The sequence below is a fragment of the Podarcis filfolensis genome (assembly GCF_964270895.1).
Source record: "Podarcis filfolensis genome assembly, chromosome: 3".
NCBI classification, from domain to species: domain Eukaryota; kingdom Metazoa; phylum Chordata; class Lepidosauria; order Squamata; family Lacertidae; genus Podarcis; species Podarcis filfolensis.
In genome coordinates, this window is record NC_139606.1 from 88,361,055 (window position 1) to 88,387,085 (window position 26,031).

Here is a 26,031-nt window from a genome sequence, read left to right on the forward strand (position 1 = left end):
TCTTTATTAAAGCTGTTGCAACAGAGTGCTCCCCCCACACACACATGAGGGGGGGACCCAAAACAATGGCGCGCAAGCACTTATATAGACATTTTGAACGGCCCACCCTGGAGCCCAAGACCACCACCCCCAATACATCATAGATACATCACAGAAGAGGCGGTCTACAGCAGAAAACCTGTGTGCAGGTTACCTGAGAATGATAACTGATTACATTATTTGGGCAGTCTGGTGATTCCTTTGTAATGGTAAATACTTAGTTCCTGAGTCCAGGTCACAGGCTCGCCATATTCATATCTTAAATATGCGATTAAGACAGGATTTGTGAGCAAAGAGACAATGGTGAGATTTCCCATTTCCTTCAACCTTGCAGAGAAATATTTGAGGTCATTTTGGAAGAGAGAAAATGGTTTCAGGGCATTTCTGTAAGTTTCAGACATGTGGTTTACATATTTGTATGTGTTTACTTGGTACATTTATGAACATCTATTTTATATATATAAGACCTTAAAATTCTTGTAACACATGAGTTAGCACTAAGGATAGTGAGATCAAATATATCACGTGCTGTTCATTGCTACAACTAAGACCTTTATCAGCATTAGTGCTTTATGCAATCTAATCTTTTTCTTTACTCCCTCTAGATGTGTTGGTGCTATTTCCTTGTTCTTGCAGATATTTGCATCATGTTTTAAAAGTGATGAAGAAACATTGCCCTTCAACACATGGGAGATCTCTTGTTAACTATTAATTGTAGAACTTTCAAAACAGGTCTTATTCTGTTGACAAGACACTGCCTTTTACATTTCATGAGCATAAAACCATTGTATTAAGTGGAACTTACCTTACCTTTGCAAATTGCCCAAGACAACCATAAATCCAGTGTTCTTGTGTCCTTGAGAAAGTTAAAGTATGCAGAACTGGGTTCATTTTTTTCCTTGTATAAAATATCAAATAGGTGTATTTTTCTGAAAAATAGAGAGCCTAGGATGCTTATAGTAGTGATTAATAAATTATAACCACTATCTGCCTGCCACATTTGCTCTTCTTGTTTGGATTGTTGGTTTACTAAATATAGTATACAAAAAGTTCCAAGTTCTTGAATCCAGAAGGTACAAAGACAGCCTTTTCTAGACAGGATTGCACACAGCAGCTGTGTACAGGACATTTAGAGACTTGTCCAAAGTCAATAAGTGCTCTTTGTTACTGAGCATAGATTGGAGCCTGACTCCCCCATACCCAAAATAACTCCATATTTTATGTAAACATATAAAAACACGAGAAGAGCCTGCTGGATCAGGCCATGGCCCATCTAGTCCAGCATCCTGTTCTTACACTGGCCAACCAGATGCCTGTGGGAAACCAGAATGTAAACACAGACACGTGACAACAGCAATCACACATCTGCAGCACGGGGGAATGAAATTCCCAACCGCAAGCAGAACCTGAACACAAGAGTACTTCCCCCTCCTGTGATTTCCATCAGCTCATACCTGAAAGCATTACTGCCTTCAACAGTGGAGGCAGAGCATAGGCATCATGACTAGACAGCCTTTGATAGCTGTCTCCTCCATGAATTTGCCTAATTCTCCTTTAGAGCTCTCTAGGTTGGCCGCCATCTCTGCTTCCTTTGGGAGATACTTCCATAGTTTAACTATGTGTTGCCTAAAGAAGTCTTCCAATGTTCAACTTCATTGGATGTCCGCAAGTTCTGGTGTAATGAGAGAGGGAGGAAAACTGTTTTCTACCCACTTCCTTAATACCTTGCACCATTTTATAAACTTATTTTATTGTACTTTACTGAGACTCAAGTAATGCTACTGTTATACCTATATAATGTTTTGTATTATAGGATGTGATCTTGTTTGTTCATAAAACGTGGTTTGAAAAAAGGATTAGGAATAAATGTAATATGTTCAATGAACTCATCTTTTTAGTGCTCTTGGAGGATCTTCTGCCCTTCACATCCCTGCTTTTCCAGGTGGAGGCTGCCTCATTGATTACGTACCCCAAGTATGTCAACTCCTAACCAACAAGGTAAATTGTTGTAAATTACTTTTATCCTATTAAGATGTTTTATAAAGATGTTACCAGTATGAAGGCTGGAACCCTGAAGAGCCAGGCTTGTTTATGAAATGTTAGCATAACCTAACTCTCTGTGATCTGATAGGGCTTCAGGCTCAAGCTTTTTGAGTCTGTCTGTCCGTGCTACATGGCAAAGTGCTTTTCAAATTGGTAGATATGACATTTGGAGGTGAGGAAGTGTACTTCCCTGGAAAAAAAAAGTTAAAATCTGATTGTGTGTTCCTGAGTTCTTGAGCAGACCTAAAGTTTCACATCCCAGTCAGAGTATATTAGTTTCTGACCAGATAGCAGCATACTTAGGCAAGACAAACTATTCTGCTAGTTCCTTCCAAGAACAGTCTTGAAATCTGATGGATTAAAAAAAATCTTTAAAAAACAATGCTGATAAGGAAGGTGTCAGGCTGTACAACAAACGCCAGTGCCCAGCAAAAGTATTTAAACAAGCTTTTCACAACCTGTTTTCCAGATGCCTTGGCCTCCAGCTCTTATCAGCCCTGTTCTGGCTGGGATGGATAAGAGTTGTAGTTACAAATATCTGAAGTGCACCAGGTGGGGAAGGCTTATTTAAACCTTCAGGATAAGGAGATGCATCTTTCTAGAGTTATACATGCTGATTACCACTGTAAAATTTGGCTGCTTGGTCTCTTAAAGGAAATGCTGTTCTCCTTTGGGATTTTTCTCTGCGAGCACATCCAAAAGGCGTGAAAGGCCTTTTGCTGCTGTTATATGTTGTAGTGCTTTAACACGGTGAAAAGATAGCAATCATGCATATGAGATGAATATATTTGAAGTTTCCTGTAGGCCAGGATCCAAAGAGTTCTAAAATGCATGTGTTGATTGGCTGATGATTTTACCTTCTAGTACCTAAGGAAATATGTGTCTGATGGTTCTCCCAGTCTTCAGTGGTAGTTTGTGGGGGAAAGAATGCTCCAGATGGAACAGCAGAAAAGTCTTTGCATAGCATTCTGAATCTCAGCCTCAGTAGCTTTTGAGACAACTTGTGGTCAGAGCTTTCAACAATCTGGTTATCAAATATTCCAGATTTGTCCTTTATTCCAATTTAAACTTTCTTTCTAAAGGAAGCCTATAAATTATGACTTTATGAAGCGTTCTTTCAAAATGCATTTCTATAATTATGCAGGAATCTATCTTTGGAGTTGTTTTTGTTGTGGCTCTCTATTGAAGTTAGTTGTGTGTGTGTTGTTTTTTTACTTTTCAAGTGCACGAGCCTGTTTTTAAACTTTTTTTCAAGCTTGCTTAAACTAGATTAGCTGTTTTTTTCCTATTCCCAGAGTAACATTTTAGATCCCACATAAAGCCTTCAAAACAAGCATTTGTTCATGAACTGAAATACATCCAATTTTATAAATAGAATTATTTTATTTTGAGAGGGTGTAACATGGCTCTTAGCACTGATTGTATCATGGTTATTTCAAGTAATTTAGCACAGCTGTTTGCCAGCCAAGGTAATCCAGTATTAACGCAGCCAACATAAACAACGTGTATACTTTATTTTTTTACTGTAAAGAATGCAGCTGTAGAAAGTTGCTGTTATAAGATATTAATGGAGAATTGTTTGAGTGTTGTGCACAGGCACAACATAGCTACAATACTTTTATAATTTCACATTTTGTCATATACTTTCATATTATACTGGCATTGCAGTTGACATTTTCTAAACTTGGGTATTAAATGTTGGCACAGTAAATCTGAAGGATGTGAAATAAATGTAAAATTGCCTTTTTGGCATAACAAAGCAGCCTGGAAATCTAAGGGTGCTGCTTTTAGCTATAGATACTCTTTAGTATCTAGCTTACAGGTTTTTAAATACATGACATTCCAGAGGTGTAACATGCCACTCTGTTATTGCAAAAACAGCAGAGTCACATAGCACGTTCAGGATGAGTAAATCTGATAGTTTTTAAGGTGCCAAAAGCATTAGGTAACTCTTATGTGAGTCTAATCTTACCTATCCTTATTGCTAATATGAATATTAAAATGATATTCTTGAATCCCATTCTGTTAAACTCTGTATCAATATAGAACTGTTATATATATACAGTGGTACCTCAGGTTACAGATGCTTCAGGTTACAGACTCCGCTAACCCAGAAATAGTACCTCGGGTTAAGAACTTTGCTTCAGGATGAGAACAGAAATCGTGTGGTGGCAGCAGCGGGAGGCCCCATTAGCTAAAGTGGTACCTCAGGTTAAGAACAGTTTCAGGTTAAGAACAGACCTTCAAAACGAATTAAGTTCTTAACCCGAGGTACCACTGTACCGTACTTTTCCGTGTATAAGACTAGGGTTTTTTTAGTTTAAAATACGGTTACAAATCTGGAGGCGTCTTATACATGGATAGTGCATATGCCCATTTTCTGAATTTGGGGTCCCCCAAAATAGGGGGCGTCTTATACACGGAAAAATATGGTATATACTGCTTCTTGGCCCAAAGTCCCCCAAAGCATTGAACAGCTCATTAATAAGAAAGATAAAGTAGAAGTACAATAAATATAATTAATTAAATCAATCATCAAAACAATATAAGATATCAAAATCACAGTATACCCGGAAGTGGCTTATCAGGTCTCTGTCAGCTTCCCCAAGGATGGTAGTCAACCTAGCACTGTGCCACTTAACCCAGTCACCACCTTTCATTATCACCATCTCTCTCCATCACTGAACAAACAGAAGCTCATTCTTACTTTATCAACCCACTTGCTGATTCCCCACCAATCTGCCATACTGCAGAACCCAGACAACTACAGGAGATGTAAAATAAATAAAGAAAGAAAAGAAAAACCTGTAATACCACTAACCAGCCACACCGGATATGCATTCATAACTTTGTAAGCTATGTTATTAATAGGAAACCAGCACATTTTCCTAGAAAAATGCCCTAATATGAACAGTTTGTACTATTATTTAGCTTCACTGTGTCTTTACTGGTTTCTTCCTTTCATTTTTATTCAAGGTACAATATGTTATTCAGGGTTACCATAAGAGAAGAGAGTATATTGCAGCGTTTCTTAGTCACTTTGGAACGTAAGTATTTCTACATACTTTTTTAAAAAAGTGAACAGAACCATATTAAAATGGTTTTTTATTCTCTAACTCACTACCAGATCCTAGCAGTTGTAAGAAGTGTGCGCCTGCTCCCAGTTTTCACTTACCCTAATTTTACAATGTATGTTGAGAATCATAGCCCTGGTTAATACCTCTTAGGACATTTTCTCCTCACCATCTGCTGTGGTGGGTCGGGGGACTCTCTGGACCAGTGAGCGTAGTTGCACATGGGGCTGTAACAGGAAGGGATGGTCTATGAAATCACCTCTCCGCAGCCCACCATTTTGCTGGCAGGAGCCTCCTTTGGGTTGAAAGTTTTTCCTTAAGCGAAAGAATCCCTTCCATTTGTGACAAAGCTGCATAGGATTGACAACATCACTGCTGTTGAAGGTGAGATCAATAGTAGCAGCCACCTGCGGGGGCAAAAGTTTTAAGTCCTCTCTCTCTTCCCATCATAGTTCAATTCAGCACGGTAAGTTCTGCCATGCTGATCTGCACTTTGGATAGGGCATGACCAGCGCCTTGGAATGTCATTCCTGATTAAATTTGCTTGACTCCTACTTTGTCGTGTTTTGCACAAAAATTAAAAATAGGTTGCATCCAATGATGACTTTGCGTCATCACTTGTGCAAAGTGAGGCACTTGTTTTTCATTGATCCCCGCCTTCTTCCTACCTACCCTCCATAATATATCTCTTACAGCTCCCAGAAAGTCCCCCAGCCATCAGGAGCAAGCTTGTAAAGCAGTGTTTCCCAAACTTGAGTTCCCTGTTGTTGTTGGACTACAACTCCCATCATCCCTAGCTGGCAGGACCAGGGATGATGGGAGTTGTAGTCCAACAACAGTTGGGGACCCAAGTTTGAGAAACACTGCTTTAAAGGAACACTTGGGGTGATGACAGTAGGTTGGGTGGCTTGTTGAAAACTGGCTGCCCCACCTCACACAAGCAGATGTGTTTTCATCTAACACATGGCTTCATTAGGTGCAGCACAATATTTTTATGCAAACAGCCTTTCAAGTTTTAATTCAGCCACCTCTCTTGATGACTTTAATTGCTGCTTCTTATGGTTTTTTTTTATTCTGCATGTTTTTTTGAAAAAATGTATGTTTATTCTTCAGTGTATTATTCCACACACAAACACCCAATTCTTTTTGTTAAGGAGCTCTGGGTACTTACTGGTGGACTTCTGTCAATATTGAATGTTATAATAACCCCCTATGCATGCAGCTGCCATAACTGTAGATGCACAATGTAAGAGGGAATTCTCTCAGACCATTGTGGAGCCAGGGACCTGGAAAAGCCTGCTGGGTGGGAGGTACTGATGGTCCTTCTGCTGGGAGTAACTGTTTGATACTGTTAGTGCCTGGCCAAGAGAGAGTGGAACTGCATTATATCCTGCGATAAGCCCATGCCTGCAGATGTGTATTTGAAGGAAGAGATGGCTCCCTACAGTCTGACTTGTGCTATTTTTATGCTTTAATATTTATAGTTAAAACTATGCTTTTTATAGTGGCGTGGTAGAATACGATGCTGAGGGTTTCACAAAACTCACCTTGTTACTGATGTGGAAAGATTTCTGCTTCCTGGTTCACAGTGAGTAGCTATTTGCCTTGGGCACAGATGTCTAGCCCCTTAAAGATAAAAAACATTCAAAAGGGTAAAAACCAATTACAAGAACAGTTTAAAGGTTTGGGCTATTTTTACTCTATGTTTATGCATTTTTGATGTGGCCCTCACACTTGCAAAATCCCACCTGCAGTCTGAAAAAAAGGAGGGGAAATGTTTTATGCCGATTAGGAACATTCATTTGTCTGTGTGCGCATTTAAACTGTCACATGCAACAGAAAGTCACTTAAAAGTCATAGGCAGAAAAATTAGATTGTACCACTCTGGCAGTCCATCTGTTAGTAGAAGGCCAACAAGTGATACTTATGGTTGAAATAGCCCAGGATAGAGCATGAGACTAATGCTCAGGAGTGCGGGTTTGAGCCCCATGTTGGGCAAAAGATTCCTGCATTGTAGGGGGTTGGACTCTCTTCCAACTCAACAGTTCTATGATTCTGTGATTCATTGGAGTTTGTCCACTCACCTCAGTGAGTACACTAACAAGAGACCCAGCACAGAGGGTTCAATACAGTAGGACCATGCATATGTGTATCTGAGATCCAAGCCTTTATCAGTCAATTTAGTCACCTGTTGTAATGAGAAGGGCAAGTATTTTATGCAAGCAGCTTTGTTCTCTTGCAGCAGTCATTCTACCTCTTCACCTGCCTGCTTCCCACCCTCTTTTCTCACACTGCTGCTTCCTTTATGCATTGGTGGCCCCAGTGACATCACTCCCAAGTTGGTTCCGAGGGTGCTCTATCTTCCCCTGGCTGCCATGCATCTTTTGCAATGATTTTCTGTGAAGTTGCAGCTTAAGCTGAGACACCATTTTTTAATCTCTCCAGCATCTTATTTCCCTTTATTAAAAACAGAATTTTGTCCTATGGCAAGGTAAGGTTAAAAAACAAGTAAGGACAAGTAAGAACAAGTAAGGGACGCAGGTGGCGCTGTGGGTTAAACCACAGAGCCTAGGTCTTGCCGATCAGAAGGTCGGTGGTTCAAATCCCTGTGACGGGGTGAGCTCCCGTTGCTCGGTCCCTGCTCCTGCCCACCTAGCAGTTCGAAAGCATGCCAAGTGCGAGTAGATAAATAGGTACCACTCCAGCAGGAAGGTAAACGGTGTTTCCATGCGCTGCTCTGGTTCGCCAGAAGCGGCTTAGTCATGCTGGCCACATGACCCGGAAGCTGTACGCCGGCTCCCTCGGCCTATAAAGTGAGATGAGCGCCGCAACCCCAGAGTCAGTCACAACTGGACCTAATGGTCAGGGGTCCCTTTACCTTTAAGGACAGATTGCTGATATCCTTTATTCTCCATAGTTGAGAGTCATTCTGAATTCCCTTGTACTCTTAGCAATCACCCCATCATTTGGCAAATTTTCATATGTTAATTGTATACAGTGCATGTGGTGAGCTTTACTGAGATTACACTTTCACCAAGCAATGTCTACAAGATCTCAATTAAGAAGCCATTATCATACATTTAGGATTATTGTTTCCCCGTTTTGAATCATTTTTCCTTTATGTTGGGATCTTCCTGAGTCTTTACACAACTTTGTGGATTTTTTGTTCTTCTCATTGAGTTCCCCACATGAAGCACGTCTTTATCCCCTCTGTGATTCTTCTACTTAGCATATGACCCTAATTCCAGGTCCGGGTCTTACAGGTGTTGCATTTCGTTCTACAGAAATTTACATAACTTTGATAAAGTGTGATTCAATTCAGGCATAACCACAAACTATGTCATGTGAATAAGAAGTGGCAAGCCTTGGTCTTGCATTCTGCATCTTCCTCTTTACTTGTGGGAGATTAAAAAGCTTCCGTTTCTAGTTTGCTATTTTGTACAAAGGAAGTAAACTATGATTTGCACAGACCATAGCTCTTTTCATCTGGACAAAATGGCAAACCAAGACTTGCCACTGCACTGCTTGTTCTTGTAGGTAATCAAACCGTAGGTTGTTAGATTTGATTTGAGCTTCTGTTTTTGCATGAAGCAGTTTAGAAGGATTGTTTGGGCTAATTCATTTTCCTCAAGCCACATGGTTGGTTGGTTCAGGGTTTTTGGTTGGTTATTTTTTATTCTTAAGAAAACTATGGATTGTAATTTAAGCTTACTTAAATTCACATATTTGAAGTCAGAAAGAATGTGGAATATGTTCTCGTTAAATTTTAAATTGCCATGCTTCACAAAGTCAATTCAGTCTTCAGTAACCAAAGGTTTTCACTGTAAAATAATTTTTTGAGCTTTCATTTTAATTAATTTTAAAGCTCTTGAGAAAGATTATTACAATTGAATAGCTTGTCACTATCAATTAATCCTACAGCCTTAATGCTCACACAGCAACTTACACATGCAAGTTGTTGCATCACTAGCTTTGATGAATAACCCAGGGCAAACCATTCCATGTATTAAAAGATAGTGCAAAGAAACCACTCATACATGAAATGATACCAACATTTATGGAGAAAAACATTGAATTTATTGATTTTTTTTGTTTGTGGAAAATACAAAATGTATGTACAGGCAATCCAATTGACAGTTCACTGTGCATCCATGCATGTGGCCGGAAGATAACCTAGAAGTCAGCCCCCACGCAAATTGGGGGCTGCCTGTAATTAATTGTTTCCAGATAAGTCATACTCAGAGTAGACCTACTAAAATCAAGTTAGTTGGGACCAACTTAAGTCCATTGATTTCAGTGGGTCAATTCTTAGTTTGGCTTCATCAGATATAGCCTAATAGACATGATTGTGATCCACCGCTGTGTTCTTTTAAGGCAAAACTGAACTTTTCCTCTGAGCTTCCCAGGTTTTAAGAAATCTCTTGTCAACCAAAACATAGTTTTCCAGGGAAAAATTTCAGTTTTCAAATCTGAAATTATTTATATTAAAATAGTTTGTGTGTAAATGTGTGCATAGTGTCTATTTAAAAGAAAGAATTTCAAAGTGAGGGTGGGGAATGAGTGGAGCAAGTGAAATCTGCTAAGAGTCTGGCAAGTCTTTAAAATGTGGGTAGAGCATGTAATTGTCATTGATCAAAAAGAAGATGGGGAGGCATTGATTCTGCTATTTAGATTCTGTGAACAAAGAGGTGTTTTCACTACTCTATCATTTTTAATTTATGTTTAAAATTAAAAAGCTTGAGTCAGGTATGTTAAAGAACCTCATTTTTTTGGCTGTACAGTACTCTGTTCTGTTACATTTAGTGGCGGATATTTTAATGAATGGGTTTGACTTTTGTTCCTGAAGACTGAAAATATGCCCTTGTGTATAGAGTTCTTTGGAGGTTTTGTCAGATTTCAAAATGTTAATTTTAGTTCAACTATTGGTGAGCTGAACCTTTTTAATAGCTCTACCAAAAAGTTACAATATGAACACTGTTACTTTTTAATGACAGCACCCCCCAAAGAACAGTTTCTTTGACTGCGAATTACTTAAGTGGTTGCTATCAGCCTGTTGAATAAAAGGAAACTGCAAATAGCTAACAATAAACAATTAAGCCTTTTTATTATGATATTTTGTTGAAATATTTTATCTTGATGATATATTGAAGGCAGACTCTTGTGAAGATGGGCACAAACATCAACATTTCTGTAATTAGTATTGTGATGGACACGTAACGTTTTTTATATTGCTATTGCTTCACCTGCTCTCAAATGAAAATGGAAAGCACTTTAACAAATGGATTGAATGACAATTATTTTCACAGTAGCTTCCTTCATGCCACACAACTAGGGGGGCGAGCGAAAATGGCACTTAGGCACATTTGTTCAGAAGCTGTAACTATTGCCTGAGTTCCTTAGACACAAATATGAATGTATTATTTTAGGTTTCCTCTGAAAAGCAAATTAATACTGCATTTGGTAGGTCAATTACTTGGAAGAAGAGTAAGTTTGCATCCAGACTGGAGTTGTCCCCAGAGAAAAGAGTCTTAGCAACATAGGAACCTAGAAATCTGACTTATTCTGACTTAGACTATATAGGTCTATGTAGCTTAGCGTTATCTACACTGACGATAACAGAGGCTTTCCAGGGCTTCAGGCAGGAGCCAATCTTACCTGGAGATGCCTGGGATGAACCTGGGACCTCCTTGTATGACTGGTCCAGTGTTCGAGTCCAGTGTTTGAGTCCAGTATCTTACTTAGAAACTTTGCTCAAGTGTTGGAATCCTGGGAAATCATGATTAGTAAATGCTCTGAGAGGTGAGGAAAGTGCTATCTAATATTGTTGGGCATTTCCAGTGAACTGCTTCCACTAGTGCAGACTTTTGGCGCACCCCCTAAAATCTCCTTTGGGGGGTTTCCAGAGCACAGTTGGGGAGGCTGTAAGGGGAGAAAGATAGGGAAAGTTCCATTGAACAAGCAGAAATTATTGTGCTAGCGGAAGCAGTTAGCGGCCTATCACTCAAAAGGTTTCCCCGCATACTTGGTTGGGTTTTGTGTTGTAAAAGAAATAAGGTTGTGCAGTATGATGGTATAGTGAATCATATTCTGATTTTCTTTATTTATGAAAGGAGCCTTCTGAACTACATAACTGTTGCAAGAGACATAGGGGAAAGACTGTCAGGCTCAAATGGCAAAGCAGCAGAAAGCAGTAAATGGCTCTGCTGTAGTGCTGTTTTTTCATTGTCATTGCCTCCTCCGTTCTTGTCCTCCAAAATCCAAACTATGTGTACTCACTGCAGTTTAAGCAACAGTGTGTTGTCTGGAACATTTGTCTTCCCTATCTCACTCTTTCCCCAACTGAGACATCTTTGGACTGCTTCAGACACCCAGTTTCTTAAGCCCGCAATGCCGGTAACTGCCTAAAATATTCCAGTAGCCTTCCTTTTCTCGCCTCCTTGCATTTTATTTTATTTTAAAATGTTTAAAATGTTCTGAGGTGACCTACAACAAAACTACAGACCATAGGAAGGAAGGAAGGAAGGAAGGAAGGAAGGAAGGAAGGAAGGAAGGAAAGAAGGAAGGAAGGAAGGAAGTCTTGGAACTGTTAAGTGTCTATCTCTGTTTTGTCATTTGAGTCTGGCCGTCTACGGACTGTCCTGATATAATGGGCTTCTGCGGTAAATTTTAAATTACTTCCCTATTGCCAGCTCCACAACCAAACTACAGCAGTCTTCCACACCTGGATTTGAAGGCAAGAAGCCTCCATCCTCCTTGTTCCTTAGCAGGCTTCTCAGTACTCATCTACCATCCCACGATTGTAGTTCCACCAACAATAGAAAGGTCCTGTTTCATCACCGAGAGACACTGTGTTCTGTGAAAAGATGAGAAACACAAACTTTCATAACTGGTGCTGTGTGTCCTTTTGGGCTTCAATGTGGGTTTCTAAATGGCTCGTATTGGCATAATTAATACTCTGTAGTGAAATACGTATTTGTGCCAGTGTAATCACTGTTAGGAGGAGTTGCTATAGCAACTCATGCAGCAGAAACAAAGCTAAGAACTGGGAACTAGGAGAAAGGCCTTGAGAACTAAAGGAAGATAAAGTAGAAGCCATTAAGACTAGGCCTGTATCTCATACTCAGTAAACTTCCAAGGTCCTTATTAGAGGATAAAGTGGATTGTTCCTTTTAGTGCACTCTCGGGTGTCTTGTTCAGGCTAGTTACTGAGACTGTTGTGTAGTAGTAAAGAATTTTCTACTGTGGCTACATTTCAGAGCAAGTTTTTTCTTGCTTGCTTGCTGATAGTCCTGTGCCATATTTACTCAGAAGTAAGTTCCATGATGTTCGGTGGGGTTTGAATATTCAGAGCACCACAGGGTTTAGGCAACTCTGCATTAGCCATCTCAAAATAAGTGAAGAAATACTTTAAATTTATTCAAGTACTACTTAAACCAGCTTGGCTGTCAGTCCTGGAAGCCCTGCTCCCTGCCTTGCAGGCCCCTTTCCACCTGGCCTGCGAGGGAGGGGCCCTGACTGACTCCAGCTACAAAAGCTGAGGTGGCTGAACAGGCTCTTGGGCTTGGAGTATTGTTTAGGGATTTTTGTTGCTGTTGTTGATATTAGCTTTCTGCATCTTTATTTTTAGATTTTATAATATATGTGGAAGTTATTCATTTGGTTGTGTACTTTTTATGTGTTTAATTATGGTTTATGGCTGCTTTTGTGATGTCTGTAATGTCATTTTTTCTTGTTGTAAGTTGCCTTGAGCATGGTTTTAACTGTGGAAAGGCGACATACAAATAAAATGATGTACAGCCATACCTCGGGTTGCAAACGCTGCGGGTTGTGTGTTTTCAGGGTGCGGACTGCGCCGAACCTGGAAGTACCAGAACGGGTTACTTCTGGGTTTTGGTGCTCGCACATGTGCAGAAGCACTGAATTGTGTCACGTGCGTGCGCAGATGCAGCACTGCGGGTTGCGAACGCTGCGGGTTGCGAATGTGCCTCTCGCACGGACCACGTTCGCAAACCGAGGTTCCACTGTATGTATGTAAGACATATATAAAATATGGGAAGCAAGCTTTTGAGTCACACTGAAAGCTGCTTCCAGAAACATCTCTGAAGCAGTATTAAATTTAATACAGTGGTACCTCGGGTTACATACACTTCAGGTTACATATGCTTCAGGTTACACACTCCGCTAACCCAGAAATAGTGCTTCAGGTTAAGAATTTGCTTCAGGATAAGAACAGAAATTGGGCTCCAGCGGTGCGGTGGCAGCAGGAGGCCCCATTAGCTAAAGTGGTGCTTCAGGTTAAGAACAGTTTCAGGTTAAGAACGGACCTCCGGAATGAATTAAGTACTTAACCCGAGGTACCACTGTACTGTTAAGATTACGGTAAATGACTAAACAAAGCATGGAGAAGCTCTGCACTGACACATGCAGTGTACTAGATCAGTACTTGATGAGGAGGGACACACCTCAAACCCCAACCTACAACCTGGAACCTTTTCTGAGAGTCCATGCAGTGGGGTAGAGTGGAGCACAGCACTAAAGGGGTGGAGCTGATCTTCCCCACAAAGCAAAAATGGCAGTGGTTGTATAACCTCTGATCCCTATCTTAGCTGTTGGGGGGGAAAGCCTCCTGACAATTTAATGTGTATTCTGCCCACCCCCAAAAAAGTGAGTTTGCGTTGCTGCTTATTTATCCTAATTCAGGGTCAGCTTGGGCAGAATGGGTTGCTTTTCCTCCCTCTCCCAGCAATCTGCAAAAATCACTTCTTATCTGTCCTCTGAGGAACAGCATATATCTAGGCAAGTATAGAACAAATAGTTCCTGGGGGTGGCTGCTGCTCATGGGGGGGAAATTACTTTAGGCAGTGAGTGCTTAGAGTTTCTGCCAGCTGCCTGCAACTCTGATGTGTCCAAACTCTACAAAAACAAGAAAGTGAACAGCAGCTTGGTCAGGCTTGGAGGGAATGGAATTATACTCCATGTTCCCTGCTTGGGCTGGTCCGTCTCCATGCGGAGAGGCAGGGCCCCTGCCTACCTGGAACTCAAGCATGCCCATATCTCAATAGAGTGTATTCCTATCATTGCAGCTTCTTGCAAAGAAAGGTCAACCTGGGGATCCATTTCAGTGCTATCAATTTGGAGTGAGGGTTTTATCATGATGAATTTCCAGTGCTTATGTGCCCACTGGGTATGCATCAGCATTCACTTGTCCTAAAAGTCTAAATTGATCTTGATATTTAATACTAAAGTCCAAATTGATTGGCATATTTGGACTTTTGTATTTGACATTGCATGTGTCCAGTTCTGGGCGCCACAATTTAAAAAAGATGCTGATCAGCTGGAACGTGTGTAGAGGAGGGCAACCAAGATCATCAAGGGTCTGGAAACCAAGCCTTATGAGGAATGGTTGAAGGAGCTGGGTATGTTTTGTCTGGAAAAGAGGAAACTGAGAAGAGATATGATAGTCATGTTCAAATATCTTAAGGGCTGTCACATGGAAGAGGGAGCATGCTTGTTTTCTCCTGCGCTGGAGGGTAGGACCTGAAAGAAAGGAGACTCCAACTTAACACCGGGAAGAACTTTCTGACCGTAAGACCTGTACAACACTGTCTCCCTCAGGAGAGTGTGGACTCTCCTTTCTTGGAGGTTTTTAAGCAGAGGTTGGGTGACCATCTGTCATGGAAACTTTAATTGAGATTCCTGCATCACAGGGGGGTTGGACTAGATGGTCCTTGGGGTCCTTTCCAATTTTATGATTCTATGGTTTGGGGGGTGGGGGGTTACCAAGCAATAGATCATCTTTCTTAACGTCAAGATGCATAATGAATGAGTTTCCTTTGCTAGCTTTTTGTTCTGTGTACAGAAAAATGCGGTACAGAAATGATTGAAACCTTAACTAGAATAGGAAATACAGGAGCAGGTAAAACACAACAGACAGCTGTTAATTATATCTAAATACACTAAATTCAGCTTCATCTTGGTCAGTGTGCATTTATTAGAATGTTTCTTCTGTCAATAACATGTGAGCTGAGCCCTAAAGTACTGGCCAAATTCCAATCCAGGTAATTATATTTGGCTGACCTATATTCCCCATTTAGCCTTAATGGAATGTTGTTCCTGATTCCCTTTTTTCCTTTAAAATTAAATATGAGTTTATAGTGCTGCAGACTCAAGAAGTCTAGTATATATGGATGAAAAGAGGACAATTTATTGAGAAATATTGATTCTTGCTCATCCTGTCCTTGATTCACGTCTACAAGTATATTAAATTGTACTAGTCCAGTTTTTCTTATGGAAGTTCTTATGGACTTTTCATTGAAAGTAAGTAACTAAGGGATACAGAAGGATTGTAGGAGCTTTGCCAACTATAAAATGCTGTTCCAGATGTTACTTGTGTAAGTTGAAGTTTTCAGAGTAAATAATACCAAGCAAAAAAATGGCACTTCAGATGCCATTTAAAAGGTTAACTCCTTTTTTCAGGCAACTTCCCATGGCATATATCTGTGGTTCCCAATTTGGGGTCCGGGGACTCCTGGGGGTCTGTGGCAACATCTCCTGCCAGAGGCTCACCTACCTTGTTAATTGCACAGTGAAAGCCACAATGGTGATCCACAGATCACCCACCCTCTGCTCCCAACCAGGGCCTGCTGTGTTTCAAACAGAACCAGGATCCAGCACTTGGCATTGGGCTATTGCATACTGATTCTTGGGAAATGTTGACTTCTTTCCCAATTAAAGAAAGAGCTTTGATTAAAAAAAAAAATCTAGAGTGTTGTTAGTAGTGGCTGCTGAACAGATTCTCATGGTACAGATGTAATTAATGAATACACTTAATTTTTTTGTAAGGGCCATAGCTCAGTGGCAGAGCATCTGTTTGTATGCAGAAGATCCCTGGTTTAATTGCTGGCATTTCCAGGTGGGGCTGGGTATCTTTCTGAAACCTTGCCAGTTTCCCCTGCCAGTCAATGCAGACAGTACTGAGCCTTATGGACCAATGGTCCGACTTGGTGCAAAGCAACTTCCGGTGTTCCTTTGTAGGGCAGAGATTCTCAAGTGTCTTTTTGTGCGCCCCATCTTTCTGAAGTCATGTTCCATAGCATCTGGTGTCTTCGTAATTAAACGTTTAAAAGTCAGAATTAAAAGTATGATATTTAAATATAAAAGCTTCATTACATCAAAGGAAGTATAACAATACCAGGCCTTGTTGTGTTCTTCAAAACATATATAGGGATCACTAGATAGTGATAATTAAGGTTCCAGGCCTTTTAACTTCTGGACCCAGCACAGATCTAGTTTGTTTCTTCAAAACATGGGATAAATGTTATAATATACTTGAATGTACTTTTATGATAGCTGTACTCCATTAGGTATTCTTAAGAGTACCTTTCTAAGTATACTTTGTGATAAGCAAGTCCTACTGAACTCAGTAAAACTTCATTCCAAGTACCGTATTTTTTGCCCTATAGGACGCATTTGCCCCCCTCCAAAAATGAAGGGGAAATGTGTGTGCATCCTATGGGGCGAATGCAGGCTTTCGCTGAAGCCTGGAGAGCGAGAGACATCGGTGCGCACCGACCCCTCTCGCTCTCCAGGCTTTGCGCAGCTCTCCGCAAGCCATGGGAGTCCGGCACCCGGCTCCCGCGGCTTGCGGAGAGTTGCCTGCATGCTGAAGCCTGGACGCGCTGAGCTCAGCGTGTCCAGGCTTCGCCCAGCTCTCCGCAAGCCACAGGAACCGGCGCTGGGCTCCCACGGCTTGCAGAGAGCTGCCTGTTCTGGGGGCTGGGGGGGAAATAATTTTTCCCCCTTTATTTCCCCCCCAAAAAACTAGGTGCGCCTTATGGGACGGTGCGTCCTATAGGGCGAAAAATACGGTAATCATTTGTAGAACTGAGCCACCAACCTCTTTCCATAGCACAAAAGTGAATTGAACTCATTTGCTATATGTTGAACTGTCAAGGGTGTTTGCTTGCTGTACAGCAATTTATTTATGAATTAATAGGTAACTAATCTACTGGGAGGGTCTTAGTCAAATGTAGGTTTAGTAGAAAGATAAAGCCAAACTGTATTTTTTTATGTTCTTACTATATGTTTACCTTTAATGAAGTTACTTTATCTTTCTCTTAGGATTTATAAACATGGGAGACAAGCCCAGTGTATAGAAGGAGGTTGAAAATATGAATAGAGCTATTGTAATAGAAAGCAATGCATTGCCGGGTCACCTACATTTAGACAATTATTAACACACTGGACTCCTATATTTCTCTGCTTCCTTTCTTTTGGTTTTGTTTGCTTGGTTGCAACATACCACAGAGTTTGCAATGCAAACATTTTTTGTTGTTTCTGTCTTCTTTGTAACATGCACACTGCTTCTTCTGTCATGTAGTTCTAGGTTAGCTTCAAGCAAAGCAATGTCAATATGGAGCATTCCTTAGAGCCATCTGCATCAGTGTATGCCTCAATGACTGACTTTCTTGGTGTCCCGCCTGATTCATAACGTACTAAGCAAGCTCCTAAAATTCTGAACCCTAAAGGAACAATTCAAAGTAGATCAATGAATAACTAGGAACAGATAACTAGACGAAGTGCCAGGAAGCTGTTGTTTGTCGGCAGAATATCGTGGGAAACCTAATAAGGTCTTGCGGGCTTCAAAATAGTCATTGTCTTAAATGCATAGCTATGTCGCACATTCTTACCAACGTGATAAATTATAATGGAGTAAAACTTAGGCTTGCTGCCTACAGTCGTTGAAACTCTTTAAAAGAGAGTTAAGTTGCTCTCACAGAAAGCAGTGATGGCCATCAGCTTGGATGGCTTTAAAAGAGAATTAGACAAATTCATGGTTATCAGTGACTACTAGTCATGGTGGCTGTGTTCAGGGGCTTAGCATCTGCGATTACCTCCAGAGGTGCATGCACACACTGGGATGGGAGGCACCGCTGGGTGGATGAGTGCCACCTGAGCCCCCTGCTTCCACTCCTGGGTCAGGCTTGATGGGGGGGTGGAGCTGCCAGACCAGCATCAGAGAGGGGTAACGCCGCTTCTCCGAAGCTTTGCAAGGCCAGCATTAGAAATGGGCAACGCCTGGGTCAGCAATCTCTTGTCTCTCAATTAGTTATGGAAATTCCCCAGTAGTAGGAATCACAGCTACCTTGCATGGGTTTCACATGAGCTTTCTGGTCCATTTCCCGTTCATTTTCATTTGCGAACCACCTTGTGATCTTTGGGTGAAGGGTGGCGTGCAAATTTAATAAGTAGTAATAATTTTCATAATCCCGTTCTGCCCCATTTCCGCATGTACATTTTGATCCGCATATTAGTTGGCAAGATGAGAGTCAGCTCAGTTCATGTTGTGATTCATAAAGATCAAATTTCTCAAATATTGTTTATGTGCAGGAGAAGTTGTACGTGACCAAAGAATCTCAGCCTAACATCTTGGCAGCTTTTAAACATAACAGCTAAATGGAACTTGCATGTTCAAAAGTAGCATGCCCCCGAGTATCAGCTCTTTGGGTATGCAAACACAGAGCTCTATTTCTGTCATTCCCTTCTTGTGAGATTGCCATAGGAATCTTGCTGTTTGGTGTTGAAAATAGAATGAAGGGCTATGCTGGCTTTTGGCCTGAACCAAGAACACACAATTTTTTTGCCCCTGACCAGTCATCTCTACTGGAGTAAGGTTTTCACAATATTTCTGTAGCAAGAGCGGGAAAACTCCAGCCTATGGGCCATTGTTGGCCAGCTAGGGTGTCCAATTTGGCATGCAAGACCGTTTTCTCCAACTCCTGCTCACATGTCAATCATCTGGCATCACTTGTGACATCAGCTTATGGGGGGGAGGGGGGTTTCTTTGTGTGCTGGCTGCATGCGTACCAAGGATAAATCATGCTCAGTTGGCTATGCATACCTGTTCCATGCATAGCCAAACCCAGTCAAAGCAAGCAGTCTCATTTTTTTTGCAGGTATTGGCTGAGAGAGGGACTTTTTGGTCTCGTAGCAGATTCTTTCAAAATGCCAGCTTCTCCCCCACTCCATCAGATGATGGAGATGGGAGCAAAAAGTGCTTTGCTAGCCCGGTGCAGAGCATTGGGCCAGCAATGCGCCTTATACTACAGTTCCCAAGCACCTAACAGCTATTTGGGTGTCAGAAACTTGGGAGCCCTGAATATAGGATTTTGGCACATGCATAAGATAACCCACCTGTTAATCACGTGGTGTCAATAATGGCATCATTTGATTGACAGATGGGTTGTGTCCCCCATCAGTGAAAGTTCGCCTGCAGGGTGGGTCAAAAAATTTTCCTCACCCTTATTCTATAGCTAATTAATTTAAGAAGCTGCAATATACCAGAGTGAGAAATTTGAAATACTCATCTTTTGACCCTGTGGTCCTCTCTGTAAGGCAAAAAGTATTGGATTTGAGTCTAGCTGCTTATGTTCAATACTGCTGGCAAGAATTTTAATTTTTGTACCACACTCTTATAAAAGAAACAAAAATTGCAGCAGCAAGAGTTGTTGCCATTTTGAACTGGTGGGCATGTCCCCCAAAGCCAGTGGGCCACTTGTCAGTTGCCTGAATTCATCATAACATCAAATGAGCTGTTTTCCTTTGCCCGTGCAGTTTGGCATCAAGCTGTATGGACAAAGAATGTGTTTTTCTGCGGAGCCTGCCTTAGGTGCCAGTCAACTGATCAGCACTTCAGTTCCAGTAGTACCAGTAAACAAAACGTTTGATGACACATTGGCCCCTCATATTTGACATCAGAGAACACTAGAAGCTGTGCAAAGGGAACTGAATCTGACCAACAGGTTGTTTCTTATCTCCCCTACACACACACACATACACACCACCCATGGGCCAAATTTGAGAGATGGACAGCACTTTGTATCACCAACAACCATCTCATCAGTGGAACTTCAGTTCATTGCATTGTTATTTTCAGTCAGCTGATCTTCGGTGCTTCAGAAGCCAAGTGTGAAGCACTTCTTTAGCTCTATAAATCAACTGATCATTAGGACTTCAGAAGAATTGCATGCTAGCTTTAGAAGCCATGACAATCTGCTGATTGGTACTTCAGAAGCCCCTTTTGGCCCAGCTAGCTTAAATGAAGAGGCCTGGCGGGCCTAATTAGATCCATGGGCTGGAGGTTCCTTAAAATTAATTATTGTGAAGCTTTGTGGCTTGTAATAGACTTCGTGGAAATATTCCTCAAAAAGCACTTATATTCTTGGGGTCAAATAAATCTCATGTCTTCCACTGACACATTTTTCCTTTTTATTTTTAGCATGGCGACAGAATTATACCTTCCTGACTAGATATCACTGTTTAACAACACAAGTTGTGCAAACGTGTTAGATGAAGTGAGTCATATGTATGAAGTTATTTTTAGACTTTTAATTTGTGCTATACAGAATGTAACGGGGGGAGATGGTGTACAGCTAGAGCCCTTTATTATGGCTTACAGAGCTCGTGAACTCATCATGCCTTTAAAAGATGACTAAGCAAGGGGTCTGTTAGCACTTCCAGGAATTTACAGACATGACTCATGCTTCTATTGTCTACAGACATAGCACCAAGGTATCTGTGAGTCAACTTGTTTGGAAATAGTATTTGCAGCACTTGACATGAATGCTAACATACTTTTTATCTACAAAACATGAAAAAAACACTTAAGCATGGTTTTGCAAAGTTCAGATTCTCAAGCCAAATTCAGGCAGTCTTTGGGCATGTAGCAAGCTGTCTGAAATGTTTGCATATGCTGGTGTCAGCATTTTCTATCTTTATTAGAGCTGTTCCTTGATCTAATCTAGGATCGCCAGTAATTCTGCGTAGAAGCCTTGGGTTTATCTTTGCTCCCCCTTTTCTGTTGCAAAGCCTTGTCACTTCTATATAGCAAAATCTCTCTTTCTCCTCTTGGTTGAAACTCAAGGTTTGTGCTCTAGTCATCTCCTGCCTTGTCTAATTCAACCTTATTTTGGAAGAATTATGGCTAGAGGTGAGAGAACTGAGATGTGCCAAAGTTATTCTCATTCAGTCCAAATGATCCCTCTCCTCAGTTTTCTACACTGTGTTCCCAGCTCCTTCCCACCATCTGGTAAAAAAACTCCTTGCTCTTACCGCTAAAGCCCTCCACAGACTTGTCCCTGTCACATCCTCCACCCCATGACTTTCGTTCCTCAGACTCATATTGCCTCTTCTGCTCAAGTGTTCTGCTTTTTAAAGTTTTTCTGCCCTTCCTTTCTTGCGCACTGAATCCCCTCCTAGGACTACATAGTTTTAACTCCCAATATTTGTTCAAAATCCCTCATCAGACTTCTCCTGTTTTTCCCCCTATAATTTTTATTAAATTTTCTGTTTTACGTTTTATAGTATTCATTTAAACAACCTTAAAATATCAATGACTTCCCTTCTTCTCTTTCCATGGTTAATTTTGCATAACATAAATCCCTGCATATTTTACATAAACTGAACCATTCAGTATTCCATTATTACATCCATCAAAGCTTATTTACACTGTTGAATTTATCTTAATGCTGCCAACGTTTTCAAGTGTACACAATTTCAATAAACATTTTCCAGTCTTCTTTAAATGTATGTTCTTCTTGTTCTCTTATTCTATGTGATAGGTCCGCAAGCTGCGCATATTCCATCAGTTTAAGTTACCATTCTTCTTTAGTTGGGACCTCGCTCATTTTCCAGCCTTTTAAGCCTTTGGCTGGTAACCTCAGCTGGTAAAAATCCCCATGTTATTCCAACTGCTGCTGTCAGCTTATCGGCCCAGGCTTCTGGGGATGAGAGAGGTGTATTGGCTACCTGAGTTCTTGTTCTTGCTGGTTTAATTTATAACTGGAATGTTGTGTTTAGTTTCCTATTTTTTATTTTATTGCTACGTTTTGTTTTGAATTTATGTCTTTCTGCCCTAGGACCTTTGGGCAAAGGGCCAAGCTTAATTATTTTTAAGAAATAATAAAGAGTGTCTGTGCATATCTTCCCCTGTCCCCCTTGCTTTTCCTTTCTCTCTCCTCCTCCTGTTGGACTTCCCGTAGGTGAAATGTAGGCTGTTTCAGATTTGGTGGTATGAGAGTCAGTGTGGAGTAGTACCTAGAATGTTGAAGTAGAACTGGGACAGACACGGTTCAGATCCCTGCTCAGCATGCTTCTCACTGTGTTACTTTGGCCTGTGTCTACAACTTGGCCTATGGCTGGTTGTGAGGATACAGGTTGCGGGAACAAAACATCTATTCTACCTCAAACTCTTTGGAAGGAAGGCAGAATACAAATGTAATGAAATAAATACATACCTGTATGTATGTATAAATAAATAAATACATTCCAAGGCCACTGCTTGTGTTAAACTTTTCAATTTTGTATCTAGTTATATTGATCTCTTATATTTCATGTGGGGTGAGTTCTCGTCTTCAGAGGTGGGTCATGAATACAGGGAGCGAGGGGAAACTTCTGTAAGAAATTGGAAATCAGCTGGGACTAAGAAGTGAAATTGTTCACAGGAGATTTGGGGTCAGGAGAAGCTGCACGTTAAGGAGGAATTATAGAAGTACAAATGTACTATGGGCAAGAAAGCTGAGAAGGCATGGGGGTCAACTTGATCGTGCACATTGATTCAATAACTGGACATAATAGAACCTTGGTGGGGGGGTTTTAGTTAACTGGAAGAAGCCTTTTCTTCCCTTTTCTTCTGAAACAGTCCTGTGGTTGGGGTGGGTGTGGGATTCAGCAATCACTGAAAGTCTAATCACCGCAAATGAAAGCTTTTCTGAATTGACAGTCATGTCTCTATTATGCTTTTAAACATGACTTCAGTACTATATACTTTGCTCTTAAAACAAAGCTTTTGACTTACTTAATAAGAGGAAAACTGCTATTAGTGCCTTTCTCAGTAAGTCAGAGGTTTTAAAAATCTAGATAATGGGGAAACTTAGGATTCTTGAGTAAAAAGACAAATGAAACTAATACAACAGATACTGTTAACTTTCTTCACTGAAGTTTTATTATCCTCTCTCAGTGCTTTATACCACTTGCACAAAGAAATTTTGCTTTTAAAAGAAACCTGATGCTTGAGGGAAAAGTAATTTAAAATAACAACCAAACACATAAAGGAAATGGAATTTAAATACAAAGCGCAAACAACAAAGAATAGAATCATAAAATTATAGAGTTGGAAGGGATCACAGGGGTTATCTAGTCCAACCCTATGCAATGCAGGAATCTCAACTAGATCATACAAGGCAGGTGGCCATCCAGCCTCTGCTTAAAAGCCTCAAGGGAAGGAGAGCATTTGTGGCCCCCACCTAGAGCTTATAAAACAATTTGAAACAAAATAAAAAAATTCCTTCCAGTAGCCCCTTAGAGACCAACTAAGTTTGTTATTGGTATGAGCTTTCGTGTACATGCACACTTTTTCAGATACTTTCGTGCATGCACATGAAAGCTCATACCAATAACAAACTTAGTTGGTCTCTTAGGGGCTACTGGAAGGAATTTTTAAATTTTATTTCGACTACGGCAGACCAACATGGTTACCTACCTATAACTAAAACAATTTGAGTTTGTTGAGTGAAAGGAAGCTTTACGTTGTCATAATGTTAAAGTTTTGCTGTGGGTGTTACACTGATAAGCTTAGAAGTTTCTTAATCTGTTTGTCAAATGAGAAAGATGAAAGCAAGAAAGAACAAAATCCCTTAACCCATCTTCTCTTTCTTCTTTGCAGTTGACCTCCCACTCTATTTTCCTCGGGACCAGCCAACATTAACGTTTCAGTCTGTCTACCACTTCACTAACAGTGGGGAGCTCTATTCGCAAGCCCAGAAAAACTACCCCTACAGTCCACGTTGGGATGGCAATGAGATGGCCAAAAGAGCAAAGTAAGTCATCTCTCTTTCTGTGGGGTAATTCTGCAAGATACTATACATGTAGTTTGCTTTCTGTTTGAACTAGCTAACCACCTCTGAAATGTGATTAGGGGAAAGTGAGGCGAATGAAGCCTTAAGCTACTTTCTTACATGCAGATACGCTCTGCTCCATTCACTTTCTTCCCTCCAGACCTTTTCCTTACTGCCAAACTTTAGCTCCTTTTCCTTTTAGCTCCCCTCCCTGTTACATGACCTTCCAATTCTCAGGTGTCCTCCTTAAATGAAGTGCAAATTTGTCAAGTACATCCCAGGGCAGTTCCCAGCATAAAAATGATAAACATAAAAATGGGGTTTTCATCTCCTCAAGTCCTCCAGTTGTTGACTCTGCCATTCATTGTCTTCAGCTCCTTGAAATACCAAGGAGCCAACATGACTCAGTGACTTGTTGACATGGTAGCATGAGTAGCATGAGTAATCTCCCAATTTCCGGCAGGACCACTGGACAGATCTGTGGGAAATTCCCCCAGGGACATTAGGAAGCTATCTGGCTCCATACATCTCCAGTGGTAGATGTTTCCATTGGCCCCATACCCTGCAGCATACAGCCCAAGCCTGATTAGAGGGTCATAATATCCATGACAGCAGTCTTTGTCAGCTCCCCCACCAAACACTAGTACAGAAAAGCAGGTCTAAAGTGTGTCCTGCCACATGCATTTTGCCACATATAATCTGAGACAGACCCATGGTTGTCATGGCAGTGATGAAATTTTGAGCTGCTCCAAATAAGGTTGCCTCAGCATGTATATTGAAATCCCCCAAAACTATAGCCTTGGGGTTCTCCACACCACTTCCACCAGCTCAAGCAGGCATGTAATTATTACTTTTAGCAATTTTCTTATTCTGAAACTGTAGTGGGATTATACAATTGTATTTATCCATTTTATTGTGGCAATATTGAGCAGATCTACATCGTTAAGCCACTCTTTGTTTTGTTTCACTTTTCATCAAGGGCCAAAGTATTTGAAGTAAAATGAATGGAAGATTTGAGATTGGGTGATAGTTGACTGTATTGGCCAGGTCTAAAGATATTTTTTTTAAAGCAGTTTAATAACTGCCTCTTTCAGTGGGTCTGGGAAGGCTCCCTCACAGAGGGCAGCATTCACCACCCCGCAGAGCCCATCGCCCAGTCCTTCCCGGCATGCTTTTATTAGCCAAGATGGGCAAGGATCAAGGAAACAGGTGATCAGTTTCACTCGTCCAAGCAGCCTGTCCACATCCTCAGAGGTAACAGATTGGAATTGATTCCATGCAATTCGACTAGACAGCACTCTAGCACTCTCCTGCCCCAGCCCTGCTCCCACTGTGGAGTCTACCTTTTTCCGAATCTGAGTGACTTTATCTGCAAAACTTTGCAAAATCATTGCAGGAGATCTTGGGGTCTTTACCAGGCCCCGATGGCAAAGGTGGTTCTGTTAAATTGCGAACCACCTGAAAGAGCCTCCTGAGGATGTGAAGAAAGTCCTCTTCATCATTGCTATCGCCACTTGGTAGGCTCAATATTGACCTCCAACCCGTGTCTGGTCCGATTCAGAATGAGTTTTCCGCTACCGGCGCTCTAGCCGTCTCAGCGATTGTTTCATCAGCCTCAGCTCCGGGGGAAACTGTGGGGCTGACTGGGCTTCATGCAATTGGAGAGGGCGTTTCAGAGCCATAGAGTTGATAGCCCTGCTTAACTCTGCATTCCAGTGGGCCACCAGGGAATCAGCTGAAAGGCCATCAACATGGGATAAAACATCCCTTACCACCCTCTGGAAACCGTTTGGCTCCATTAAGGGGGGGGGCAGACCATCGGAATCAGTCCCACCTCCCTGCAGAGGTGAAGGGTCGCAGAGAAGTCCAGTTGCACCAGGAAATGATCTGACCATGGCACTTCCTTTGTTTCACTTTTACTGGGTGTCAGATCACCCACGTCAGTAGAAGTGAACACTAGGTCTAAGGCATGTCCGCGACTA

General features: G+C 41.2%; 2 protein-coding genes across 2 annotated transcripts in view; one reads left to right on the forward strand and one right to left on the reverse strand.

Annotated features, from left to right (window-relative positions):
- The window catches only part of BABAM2 (BRISC and BRCA1 A complex member 2), a 129,379-nt gene that overhangs the window by 80,086 nt on the left and 23,262 nt on the right, over window positions 1-26,031 (forward strand). The window contains exons 8-11 of the mRNA XM_083604607.1: window positions 1,938-2,037; window positions 5,059-5,129; window positions 6,662-6,744; window positions 23,878-24,031. Coding sequence (XP_083460733.1) covers window positions 1,938-2,037; window positions 5,059-5,129; window positions 6,662-6,744; window positions 23,878-24,031 — 408 coding nt within the window. The remainder of the gene's footprint in view (window positions 1-1,937; window positions 2,038-5,058; window positions 5,130-6,661; window positions 6,745-23,877; window positions 24,032-26,031) is intronic.
- Window positions 1-26,031, reverse strand: part of LOC310758387 (uncharacterized protein) — a 218,508-nt gene that overhangs the window by 68,775 nt on the left and 123,702 nt on the right. The gene's annotated exons all lie outside the window — the stretch shown is intronic.